Source organism: Phaenicophaeus curvirostris, chromosome 1 (assembly GCF_032191515.1).
Source record: "Phaenicophaeus curvirostris isolate KB17595 chromosome 1, BPBGC_Pcur_1.0, whole genome shotgun sequence".
NCBI lineage: Eukaryota > Metazoa > Chordata > Aves > Cuculiformes > Cuculidae > Phaenicophaeus > Phaenicophaeus curvirostris.
Genome location: NC_091392.1, coordinates 131,874,982 through 131,888,034, shown reverse-complemented (window position 1 = coordinate 131,888,034; position 13,053 = coordinate 131,874,982). Strand labels below are relative to the sequence as shown.

The 13,053-nt window shown below is 39.8% G+C and overlaps 1 protein-coding gene across 3 annotated transcripts in view; it reads left to right on the top strand.

Moving 5' to 3' along the window:
* FRMPD4 (FERM and PDZ domain containing 4) overlaps nt 1–13,053 on the top strand; it is a 351,431-nt gene that overhangs the window by 42,150 nt on the left and 296,228 nt on the right. The window contains exon 1 of one of the 3 annotated variants that reach the window (XM_069874557.1): nt 235–377. The exons of the other annotated variants lie outside the window; for them this stretch is intronic. Within the exon in view, the coding sequence (XP_069730658.1) occupies nt 337–377 (41 nt within the window). The 5' untranslated portion in view covers nt 235–336. Of the gene's footprint in view, nt 1–234; nt 378–13,053 lie in introns of those variants that run through there. 3 annotated transcript variants of the gene reach the window in all.

The following is a 13,053-nucleotide window of genomic DNA, read 5'->3' as shown; positions in this document are numbered from 1 at the left end:
GCTCGCCCCTCTCCCGCCTCCCTCCTCCGGGGGCACCGCGAGGAGCCTCGCCCCCTCCCGCTCCCCGGCCCCGCGGTTGCCCCGGGGAGGGGGCAGAGCGGGCGGCGAGCGGGGCGGGGGAGGCGGCGGGGGGAGGGCTGCGCCGCTCCGGAGAGATGCTGCTGCACGCCCCGCTCCCCGCCGGAGGGGGGTAGCAGCCTCCGCCGCCTCCCGCCGCTGCGAGGGCTGTGTCGCCGCCACCGGACGCGTCCTCCTCCCGCGATGGAGCTGCCGCTGCCTCCGCCGCTGCGGGACTGAGCGAGCGAGCGCGACGGGCGGAGCTGGCCGGCCGCATGGATGGACGTGTTTAGCTTTGTGAAGCTTGGGAAGCTCTCCGGGTAAGGTGTCGGGCTGGGCTGGGCTGGGCGGGGGGGGCTGCCGCCCTCAACTTCCCCGGGAAAGCCAGGCGGAGGTCCCGGGGTCGCTCCCTCCCTCCCTAAGGGACCGCGTCCCGCCGCCCCGGCTGGGCGAGCGCCGTGCCCTCCTTGGGAACGCTGGGGATGCTGGAAACGCCGAAGCGGGAGCCGGGACGGGAGCGGTGGGGTGCGGGGAGCCGCCCCCGCTCGGGAGGGAGCGGGGAAGGGGCTCTCCCTGCTCTCCCGGCTGCCGTGGGAGCCGCGTTGTTAGAGGAGGGGGGGATCGCCGCCGGTTCCCACGGTGGGTGCCGGGGTGCGAGCGGGTCGGCGTCCCTCATCCCTTTTGCCTGTGAGGCATGGACTTCTCGCCGTCTAAACGGGCGCTCGATTAGCGTAACCTTTTTATTTCTTTCCGTTTTCTTCGCTTTCCGAATACACCTTCCTTTTAACGGCCCCGGAGTTGCGGTCTCTGCCCCCAGACTGTTGCGTTGGCAGCCGGTTCGCCAGGCCCGAAGCTGCGTGGATGGAGCGGGGGGCACGACACCCCCAGTTGGAATGTTCCCCGGGTAGCTAAATGTCGCTGAAGGTGGCCCTGCTCAGTCAAGGGGGGAATCGCGCCTTATCTCAAAGATGCAATACAAGTAATCGAGTCGCAGGATTTTTTATTTTTTTTTTTTAGGGTTCGGGTGCAGATAATCTTCCTAAAGGATTTAGCTTTGATCACAGTAACTAGGAGTGTTTCGAATTCTTATGATTTGGTGGTTCCTACACCATAGTTACTGTATCCTTCTCTGTCTGTGCATATGAGGCCGGAATTGGTTGCTCTACAAGAGGGAGAAAGGCCTTGTGAAAGAAATGCGAAGGGTAGCTTGCTCCAGCGCTGCTCAGGTACGGGGTTGTCAAAATGACAGATGGTCTTTAAAAACAAATATTGCCCGGCTGAAAGTTACTGAGTGCCACAGGTGCAGGCGTAGCCTTTATCCCCCCAAATTCCCACCGTTGCACCTGGCTGTGATTACAGCTCTGCTTGTGGCGATGCCAGCGCAGAACAGCTGCTATCATTCAAGCACATCATTGTCTCATCCTGCTCACAGCAATTTTACACGATGTGACGGCTACAACATTAGTGGCCTGCTCGGCTTTCCTTGGATCGTTTTACAGACTGATAGGGCTAGGCTTGCAGCAGCAGTAGCTACGGTGGGAACTTTGAGGAGGGGGAAAACACTCTTGCATAAAGAGCAGGTCATGTAGTATGATACTTATTTCCAGGTAACTTAATTGCTTGGCCTCTTCTATTTGTTACCTGGAAATAGTGTTTTAGAAAAGCTCCCAGATCTTCACTCCTTGTATTTGTCACACTTGAGTTAGAATCAAAGGGAGAGAAAGGGATATGCTGTGTGGAAATGTTATTAAGTCAGGTAGTGTTCAGTCTTTCTCGTGTACAAAATCTGTAGCTTTTTGCACTCTTGAAGACACAGCTGTTGCCAATGCTGAGATCTGTATTTAAGCAAACATAGATCACAGTGTTACTTCAGAAGAACCTGAAAGTTCCTTCTGAAATGAAATCTCAAGTTTCAAAGCTTGTATTTGGGTTCACTTGATTTGAGGATATGAAGTACTCTGAGATCAAATTTGTCTTGTAAATTGCAGTAAATAATTTCTGTACTATGCTACTCTTTTCGTTTTTAATTTTCTGGTTGTTAAACAACCTAATAGTTTACACAGGACTTTACTTGCTGTTTCCTAGGTAACAGCTGGGTATCTGTTCCAATTTTATAAGAGCTATATGGAGCAGATAAGTTCCAGTATAAACCCCGTCTTTAATCCCTCTGTGCGTTTAGGTGGAAAAACTAGTTTGCTTGAAAATGCTGGAGCTTTCTTTGCTTTCTGAAAGAAAGAAGTGAGATGGTAAACAGTATTTAACTCGGAGTGTGATCTTGCAGGTGGACTACCTACAGAAGGTTGCATGAACTGGGCTGTACTGAACTTCTTTATGACTTTCAGTTTTATTTTGCTGTGCATTTGAATCTCATGTGAGGTTGCAAGTGAGCTATTATAGTTGTATTCTGCAGACAGTGGCACAGAAAAGCTGTTATGCATGGCTCCTGGGAAGGGTAATTCCTCTAGTCACAGTATGATTTTAATAGATGTGAGAATTTAGATTTTGCCTTGATCAGTTAATGTGTAAGACTTTTTTTCTAGAATAATCTTAAGATGAGCTATAAACTTTTAGAATCAGGTGGCTACTAGGTATAAAATTTTACATATCATACTTAAAGCATTATTAAGTTTTAATTATCTGTGTGTGTAGGGTCTTTCAGAGGCTCTCACTTATGCAACTGCTTCAACAGTAATCCAGAATTGCTGGGTGAAGGCGCAATATGGGCATATTATGGAAAAGGGACATGTGCAGAAATGGAAGAAAACACCAAACTGGTCTTATGACAGATGTGATCTTTGGTACTCTTTTCCTTTCCTTGTTCTAGTATAAATCTTGTGGCGTCATTCCTGGAGGGGAAAAAAACAAACCCAAACTGTTTTCTTGTAATGAATTTCCAAGTGTAGAAAATGATTGACAAGCCTTGCTTAATGGATCAGTGCTCCGATGTGGAGCTGTACAAGGTAAATGACTATTTCTGTAGTGTGGGATGCATGAGCATGTATGTGTGGCAGTGTCTGTAATTTGGGAGAGCGGATTAGTAGGATAGATAAGGTGCACATAAAAATTGCCAGATTAGATTGGATCAGAAGTCTGTCTTGCCTGGTATTCTCTCTTAATTGCTTTTAGCAGCTGCCTGTGGAGGGAGTAGAATGAGCACAAGTATGGAGCGGTGGTTCTTGAGTATAGGCATTAGGAGCGGAGGAATGATTGGTGCTGCTGTGCCGAATATGAAATGGAGCATTTCAGATCTAAATAAATCTGAGTAACAGGAGTAGTGTCAAGTTTCTAGTCAGTACTGGACAGATTAACTATGAAACAATACGTCAGAGTAGTGAATGGGATATAGTAGAAGTTTAAGCCTGTACTCATAGAATATATTTTCAGTTAGAAAATGTTAAAATGACAATTCTTGGGATGTTTGTAGAGATTAGTTCTATTTCAGAGCTTTCACAGCAGGATATAAAACTTGCATATGTAAAGATGTTTGTCTGGATAACACCTGAACGTGACTGAGTGACCCTCCAGAGTTGAGAGGCATAGTTCCCGTGCCAGTGCTACTGTTTGTAGCTCTGCCACATAACACTAGATAGAAAATAACAAGTTTACCCGCAGCAGTGGCCATTGGTGTGTAAGGTGTGGCAATACTGGTAGAGGTGGGTTGGACGTCGCTGTCACACAGTTAGCTTTGTGGGAGATGTTTGGAGCTCATGCATGCCATTTAGGAAGCCTCCCAAAAGTAGAGTGTAAGGAAAGAAAGTAGGCACGTGCACTGTCTATCTCATTGTGGCTGTTGAAAGTATAATCAGTGGTTAGCCCTGTATGACAAACAAGAGGACTTGGACCCGTCCTTACCAGCAACGCTAATTTACCCTATGCCGTAGGTAAATTCATCATACCTGGATCTTTATTTCTCTGCTCAAGTTTTGCACTGCCATCCATTATTGTTGAGTTGAAGTTTATTCCATGAAAAACTGACTGTGAATAGCAATATCCCTGCTGTACCCCTTGGAATCAGCTTTAAAACAACAGCAACAAAACAATCCTGTAAGCCTGCAAGCTCCTCTTTTCAGAGAGCACTCAAATATGGTCTTTCTTCCCTGTGATTATGCTAAACCTGAAGCTAGGTTTCTCACTAGAAGAAAATCTTGTGAAGTCCTTTGTCACTGGGGTGGATAAATTTCATGTTCTCATCCTTTGTGCTTATCTTTCCATAGCTGGGTGTCTCTAATCTGGTAGATTGTCTTGGTACCTGCACCAGTGCTTAGACTTTTGCGTCCTTATTGCTTATAAAAGTGAAACAAGTCTAAACAGACTCCAAATCTCAGTGTGTTACATTTTTTTGTCTCACTTTTCAGCCTTTGTAGCCTCATGCTTGGTCCTGTTCTTCAGATACTGTCTTTAGATGTCCTGCCAAAATAGTGTGAATGGTCCCCTCCCAGATCTGTCTTAAAAATCTAAAAAAATAGAAGCTATGCTTGTAGATTCTGAATGCCAGGCTGTTTTTTACAGGGAACGAGGTTACTTGGCTTCACAGTTTATTTATTTTTATACATCCAAGCAGATGAATGTTTTCCATGTTTTAGGGTTCTGAGATTAATTGGATGTTGTTTCTAATTTTTTTTTTTTTAAGGAATTTGAGGAGAATTTGGGATACATAAACTAAAGAAAAGATATATATAAGAACAGCATCTTTCTTTACCTGTGATTTTCATTGTTATATTTTTGGTTTGCTCTGATATTTAAAAAGCCACCTCAAAGGAGATATGATTAAAATGTATGTAAGTTACTGATACTATTTCACATACAATTTTCAGAGCAATTTTTGAGTACTCTTTGAAGTGACAATATCATAGCTTGTAAGTGATTTTCAGTATTTACAAAAGACTGTTTCAGTAAGAAAGCCTATGATTATCTTTTTTTTGATGCTCAAAAGGAAGTAATTTAATTCTAGAAAGGATTTTATTATCTTGTATGATAATTCAAATAACCATGAATTCATTTTGCCTTTTTTCTTTGAGAATAGCATTGCATTTAGTGAATTATTTATCTATTCACATTAATATAAGAGGTTTACCTTATATTTTTTTATTTGTTTTATTTGCTGACACTCAAACATAAGTGTTTTAACATCTGTGATGTTAGTAAAGTTGTATGTCATAACAACTTCAGCCATTTAGAGATTTATTAAAATCACTGCTTGTATTATGAACTGTTCTAAACTTGTCAAGTGGCCAGTGAATGATGATGCAACTATGCTAAATATATATGTTCTCTAAATAATGTTTGCCTAGTGATACAGTGCTTAAAAGATGTAACCAGAACTAACTTTGTCTCTGAAAATTTTTGAGAAAGTGAAAAAAAGGGAAAAGAAACTGCACAAGTAGTGCTTTCATTTTCCCCTTTCCTGGTAAGTACTGAAGAATATGGAATGAGAACTTCTAGAATGAATGCTCTAAGAACAATCAAAGCATGTGCAGGTTCAATGTAGTACTTTCATTTCTAGAAACATTGGTCTTCCATTCTTTTGGGTTTTTTGGGGAGCTTCAGTCTGAGATATCAAATCCTTGGTGATGGCTGAATCGAGTATCTTGGGATAGTTACTTTTATAATCGCAATCTGCACCAAGATTCTTGTATGTATGCATTTAAGTCAATCTATTAATGTGCTCATATGGATTGAGAAGATATATAGAGAAGGATGTTTTTTCTTTCCTCTGTATTCGCTGGTACCAGGAAGAGCCTGAGGTGTTTTATAGCTTTTGTGTCTTTGGAGTGTTTTGTTTGTGGTTGTTGGTTTGGTTTTTTGTTTGGTTTTTTGTTGTTATTTTTTTTTGAGAAGTCTGCTTATGTTTTCAATCTGACAGATTAATGTAGTAAATTTCAGTTAAACTGAAAAAAATACTTTACCATAATATTAATACAAAATGAGGGTATGCTTCCATATTTTACAGCATTCTAGGTCATTATGGAAGTGCACCAAGCTGTTTGTAGAAAATACAAACTGTGACCTGAAATAATGAGCAGATAATACATGCTCTCAGCTCTGCTGGTAATGTGGAAGAGAAGGGGTATTTTAATGCTTTTCACAGCATCTTCAAGTAATTATGACAGTGTATCATAACTTAGTATTTGACTGATGTGATGAAGAATTGAGTAAAGTCACGTAGGAGCTACCATCTCCTATAAAAAGAACCGTCATCTGGGAAGGATGTGTAACTGTTGAAGGCAAATAAAGCAAAAAATCAAATGTGAAGAAGTGAAAAGTAATTTTAGTTTCCAGTCCTGCACACTCTGTCATACACAAGTAGTTCTATTAAACCAGACAAGACTGTCCAGGTATAGGAATTGCTCGTTTTCATGACTCTGCACATAACCTATTTGGATATAGCACAGGATGGAAACTTTTGATGCTGATAAGTAGCAGTGTTTAGGTGTTGTAGGGATATGCCTTGAATAGGACTTGTGATAACAGCAAATTGTACTTAAAGCTGCTTTTGATAATCCTGAGTAACTGGTTAAAGTTTTCTGAAGTACTTCGACAAAATTCAGGAATTCAAAAGGTCGTGCATTTATTGAAGGTATGTTTGAAGACTTTAAAAAGAATCTGTGAGACTCTGTTCCTGATAATTATTCCATTGACTGGAAATGAATCAAATAAACATGCCAATAGTATGAATTTCAGGAATTAATTGCATATTCAAATCCTGGTGAAAACAGCACTGCTTAAAATCTAAATGTGTGAAAGCACATTGGAGATAGGAATGTGAAGTACTCCAGGATTCAAAAGCCTCTCTGACCTAAATCAGGACCTGATGGTGTAGAAGTCTCTACTAGTATTCCTTTAGCGTGGAGTCTTTAGAAACTCCCTTTAATAGATTGGTTATTGGCTGCAAATCCAGACATTTATTTGCATTACTTTTAATAACCAACAAAGCTGAACTTAAAGAAGAAAATTTTGAATGTGTAAAAACATGCAGAAGAAGTAGCATGACCGTGGTGGTGGGTAATGCAAGGCTGCGTTCTGTTAAATAATTTTAACTGGTGACTTAAAAACAGGAGAAGGATGTGATAAAATGCAGATTGGTATCTTGTAAGCAAAGCCCCTTGTGAGATTTATTGCTTGGACAAAAATAACTTCCTTTGATGGTAAGGAAAACAGTTGCTAATTTACTTGGGTATTTTCACAACTGTTTTAAGACTTTGTAGCTTTAGATGAAACATTTTCTTTTCTTTTTCAAAAAATTCTATTATTATAAAAACATTGTCAGGGAGTACTGAATGCAAGCTTTTTTAATTTTGAGGGGCATTGCTGGGTATTGGTTTTAGCTATGAGAGTTTGATTCTGGAGAACAGTTTGGATATCTTGTGAGACTGTGAGAACCATTGGTAAAAAGGACATTGAGACAGAGAATAAAAAGAATGCGGTGAAGGCAAAGAAAGAATATTTGTATGGTCAAGTCAAGTGTTGAATACAAATCCTTTTATTATCTTCTAGTTCTTGATAGAGCGTACTTTTTTCCTGCCTGAAACTTTTGAAAATTTAAGAGAAAGAGCCTTGGCATATTGGAATGTATTTATGACTTCTTTTTTTAAAAAATGATACATCCTCTTTGTATCTATAGATAAGTGTGGCTTGATGAAAACTAGTTAGTGATTTACATTTAGGGTCAAAAAGGTAAAGGACATGTTCTGTGTTCTTTAGCGTTTATTTATGAATATGTACTTTTTTGTTGAGTTTTGGGGGTGCAAGAGAGAAGACATAATTATTGAAAATAACCTCATTTAGGAAGAAAATATAAAATCAGTATTTGTAAATTTTTGTAGTACTGATTGTACCTTTTTTAGGATGAAGATTTTTTAGAGGTTTTTGCATGATTTAGGGTGACAGTTCATCTGAACAATAAAACCTTTCTCATGTAACTGGTTACACATTTATATAAACTATTTTTTTCCAGCATTATGCAGCCCATAAGGTTTGCTTAATGTGCTTATTAATTTTGCAGTTTGTTTGGTTTTAATCTTGAATTTATGATTATATTACTCTAGATTTGGCAGTACTCATGTCAATAGAGCAAAATGCCCATTATTCCATGGCAGCATATGCTTGCAGAAGCACTAACAGTTGCACCAGCCATGTAGAACAACCTAGGGATGTTTTAAGTCTGAGCTGCATGACTTTTACTTGTGCTCTATATTTAACTAAATTAGAGCAGTAGAGAATTGGAGAAGAAAACTGAAAATAGTCCGTAACTAAGAAGATTAGAAGAGTCAGGATGCTTCCTATTTACCTGTATGCCCGAAGAACAGCACTGATTTTGGCTTGCTCTAAATGAGACCATCACAAGCCTGATTTTCTTGAAGCATCTGTAACAGGAGCCATAAGACAGTTGCACAGAAGTAGTGCTGAAGTTCAAATTTTAACTTGCTTGTGACGTTAGACCTTCATCCTGTAAAAAAATGACAAGTTACTATAGCACAACCTTTAAGTTAGCCTTGCCTCCTCTAGAAAGAAGTGGGCTGTTTGTTTAATATTCCAATGCATAACAGGTTGTACAACTTTAGCACAGAAGAGACAAGTGTCGCTTGTTTTGACTGTGTGATGTGACTAATCAAGTCAAAATATAGTTTGTGTTCAGGTAGATATGATCAAACTTCATATGCACTTTTTTTTCCCTAACATTGTTATGGATCATATGAAAATTGTAATTTAAAGGCATCTGCTTTTCTTGATTTTTATTTTTCACTTGTTGAAAACTTCAGATGATGTTAAAAAGTTAATTTTTATCTTTGAAGAAAATTTTTTTTCCAGGGATAGAGGCAGACAATTCTCTTTGATGTTGGTGCTCTGCCTAGATTTTTACTTTGCATTATGTATTGTACGTTACCTGTCGTGTTTACAAGGGGTACACTCTCCTCTGCTAGGGCATTCAGTGAATAGGGACAGGGAAGGACTGTGCATGAGTAATGATCTGTACATGACTATTCTGTATTGAAAACAGGGTGAATATGGGCTAAAGTGTGTAACAGGGGAGAGGCAGTAGAGGTGGGAAGGTAGAAGATATTGGAGAAAGAAAGGTAATGAATGTTGTACTGAACGAGGGCTTATTTACCATAAATGACATGAAGTAATTGTTCAAGACTGGCAGATTTTTATGTGAAGATGAACTTGCGTTGTTGCCTGGGTAGGAGTTTATTTGCTTCATAAGGATGGTTGAATGGATTGGCTACATGTGCTGTAATCTGCGTGACTGCTATTTGAAGAAACTATCAATTCATCATTGCAACAGGAACAAGTATTTTCTTTTTTTAAGTTCTTAAGTTTGTTCTTGAAACTATTTCTTTCTTCAAAGAGTTTCTGGTGGCTGAGCTTGAGGTAGCTCGACAGTTGAAGTAACAAGGTGGTCTCTGTCTTCCTGTCTTACCTACTGCTTAAGAGACACTGTGATCAGGAAGCTGGATTTTCTCAGGTTGAAGCTCATCCGTAGCGCTTGATGAATGGTGAGCCCTGTAACTTTCTTTACAGCCCGCCTCCTGTGCAGATGACTTGTCTATAAAATCTATAGTGAATGGGGAACATGCTTGTGTTTTATTGTAGCTTAAACACCACCCCACCCCCAATCCAGAAAACATTTTTTTTTTCTTTTTTTCAATTGGTCCAACTCTGATGGGCTTTGCTGAAATGAGATATTCCAAAAAAGCAGTGGAAAAGACTGTGGAAATCTGACAGATTCTGTGCCCCTGCAAACTATTTAATACTTGCTCTACTGGATGCTGCCCGTGGTGCCTGGGTGTGCTACATGTTGTGGTGACTGTTCAATAGGTTTAAGAGTAGCCTGCTACCTAAAGAGTAAGAGAGGAACCTTCACTCTTGATGTTAATGCAAACTTAATCCTTCATCTCAACAAAAGTACTTCTTATTTATTTAATGGCGGAATGTTGATTTGCTTTTTGCTTTGTAAAGTTCGTCTTGACCTCATAGTGTTCCGTGGTCTTGAAATGAATAGACAAGTGCATGCTTGTGGAAGTGTTGCCCTTTAATTTGTGTTCATTAGCCATTAATGTCAGAGTTCATCTTGTTTTCTCATGTTACGTGCTCCTTCTCAAAACCAGAATTTCTGTTTTCAGATTATATGTTTAAAATGTTTCTTTCGTAGGACAAGATTAGTTTGATATTTTTCAAGTGGTTCATGGTTCAGTGCTGCAATAAGCAGCTTTCTAATTAGAGGACAGAGTACCTGTCCTACTGGGTATTATCTCAGAATGGCTGAAATTGATTTTAGCTGCATAAAATATTACTGGATCAACATGTGTTTACCAAGCTGTAATGATAGCAACTGACATTTGTTCTATCCAGTATTCAACAGTACTCAAAATACTCATTTTTCCATCTCTAAGCGTGGTGGTAAGTAGAAAAACAGTTTGCCTCTTAATTTCCGTTGTACAGTTTGCTGCTTTATTTCCTTTCCCTATTCCCTCCCCCCCAAATTAGTTTTCCACTCAAGGAGCTTTCTTGTTCTAGATTCCCCTTATTCGTGATGAATATGTAATGCTGACTCATAAGTTATGATCGCTTGGTAGTATTGGCAGGGGTGCGTGCGTGTGGGTGCTCTGACCACAAAAAGACACCTTGCACTGGATTTTTTGGTATTAATTAGTTTAATACTCTGGCTTTTAAAGGTGTTCAGGAGGAATAGGTGGCTTGTACTTTCCTTTATAGTTAAGTTCAGGGGAAAGCAATTTTGAACATTAGATGGCAAATTCGCTCTTGGTTCTGTCTTTAGTCTTAAGTGACAGAAAGACCTAAAGTTTGTGCAATGTTATGTGAAATGATAAGGAAACTTTACTCTTGTTTTTGGGTGATATTTGCAAAAATTTGGTAAGTAAGGACAGCATGGCTTCTTTTTTCCCCCCAAATACATATGGTCATTTTATCCCCTCTTCACTTGCTCATTTTTTACTTTGCGAATTGAATTATACAGCTGTTAAAAAAAAATGTGGTGGGCTTTCTTTCCTTCCAACGAAACTGTATGCACACTGCATAGGCTGAATTTTGTGTACAGTGCCTATTCACTAAGTAAATAACAGTGTAACTTGAATCACAGCCAAAACTTTCTTTGCAGGCTTAACTGTTGATCTGTTTTCAACTGGTAAGTCCTGCCTGTCCCAGATGCTGGTTTCCTTTGTTTAGTCAACCACAACTGGCCTCGTGTACCCTGAGTAGAATTAATGAAGCACCTTCAGTGCAGTGCTGCAGTAGCTACTGCTGTCAGGTTGGCAGAGGGAAGGAAGCCTGCTATACATTTTTAGGTCTTCTTCCCTGTGCTGATGGAGTGCTTCTGAATGTGACAGTTCCCAGGCTTGGCAGGCTCTTCAGCTGGGATGTAAAATTTGCATTACATTTCCAGATGACATGATCTGCTCTCCAAACTGGCAAGCTTAGTCCAGCAACTGTTTTGAATAATTTGTTGAATAACCTCTGTTAATAATGACAAAGGAGTTGCATGTTTGAGGGTATAGGGATGTGTAAACGCAACTATGTATGCACACCCAGCTTACTGTACAGGTCCTATAAAATATGTATTGAGAGTCTTTGCTACATAAATGTAAAAGTCATTTGAGAGGCGAAGACCATGTCTTTCCATTCTCAAGCTGGACTTAAATAACTTCATCTATAGGAAGGCATGTTTACAGCTTAGTGTGTGGTGACTTGTATTTTTTTTACATTTATCAACACATACAGGAAACACAGATACTCAGACAGTGATAAGGATGATGGTCAAGTGTATGGAAAACTTAACCTCTGTAATCATCAGGCACTGGCTTTGCCTGGACTTGATGTAAAGGTCAGATCACAGAATTAATCTGTCACCTAGTAAAACGTGGGAGAGAATTGTCATTCCAACGAAGCCACTAGTTCTGATTACCTAGATGTTATGTATTTGTTTTGATGTCCTGATTATGGGGGGGAGGAGACAAAGACAGTTTTTTCTATTTTATTTTCCTCTTAGACAACCAGACACACTGTTCTTTCCATGAGCTAATGAATGCTGACTTCCAAATGAAGGTGCAAATCATCAGCTTGTTTTAAACTTTAAGGCTACCTTTGGCGTTACATTATACCAGTTAGGTATTGGGCCTTATTTAAGAGTTTTCAAAAGGACACCCTATTTCCATGTGCATTGTCTTAAAACATGCTTTTCATGTGCATAGTTCAAGATATACCTATGAACACTAAACTTAAAAATACAATTTTTACCTTTTGGCTTTAAAACTATCTGATTTCCTCTGTCTCTATAGTGATTCTGATTGATTGCAGTGGCACTTGGTGGTGATGGAAGAGTGGATCACCTGCAGTCAGCTCAGCTTGCTCAGTTGGCTTAGCTTGCTTCTGGATTTAGATGAGAGTCTGTCCCCTTGGATGGGAACTGCATGAGCATTGCTGATAGCAGTTTTATTTTTCACTTTCTTACTCTTCTTTTTTTCCCCCCTTCTGATTTTATCTTAAACAGGTCAGAACATCTAGGGGAATGCTTTTGCTAAAAATATTTAGTGTGACATGTTTGTTAGTAATTTGGAGGGAACTTTTCATGCATGTTGCTGGGTTATAACTTCTTAACCACTTGTGTAAAACAACCTTCTATTTTTCTGTGTTACTTGTGGAAAAAACTGGCAGCATTCAATGGCAGCTTCTGAAAATCAGAGTGTTTGTCCACAAGGTAAGGAACAGACTTGGCAGTATTTTTTTACAACTGTTTTGTTTCCATTGTAGTGAGGAATATATTATAAGATCCAGTGAGATAATCCACTCTCATCTGGAATATAGTGCTTAATTTTAGATACTGTTTTTTTTTAAAAAAAAAAATGGAGGAGAGGACAAACTTCCATGTACTGGTAAATTATATTTGGGAACTGATGAAAAGAAGGGGACTTTATCATAGAGATATACAAAACTTAATTTTCAGGTGAGGTAAATTGGGGATTTGATTTTTTTCAATCT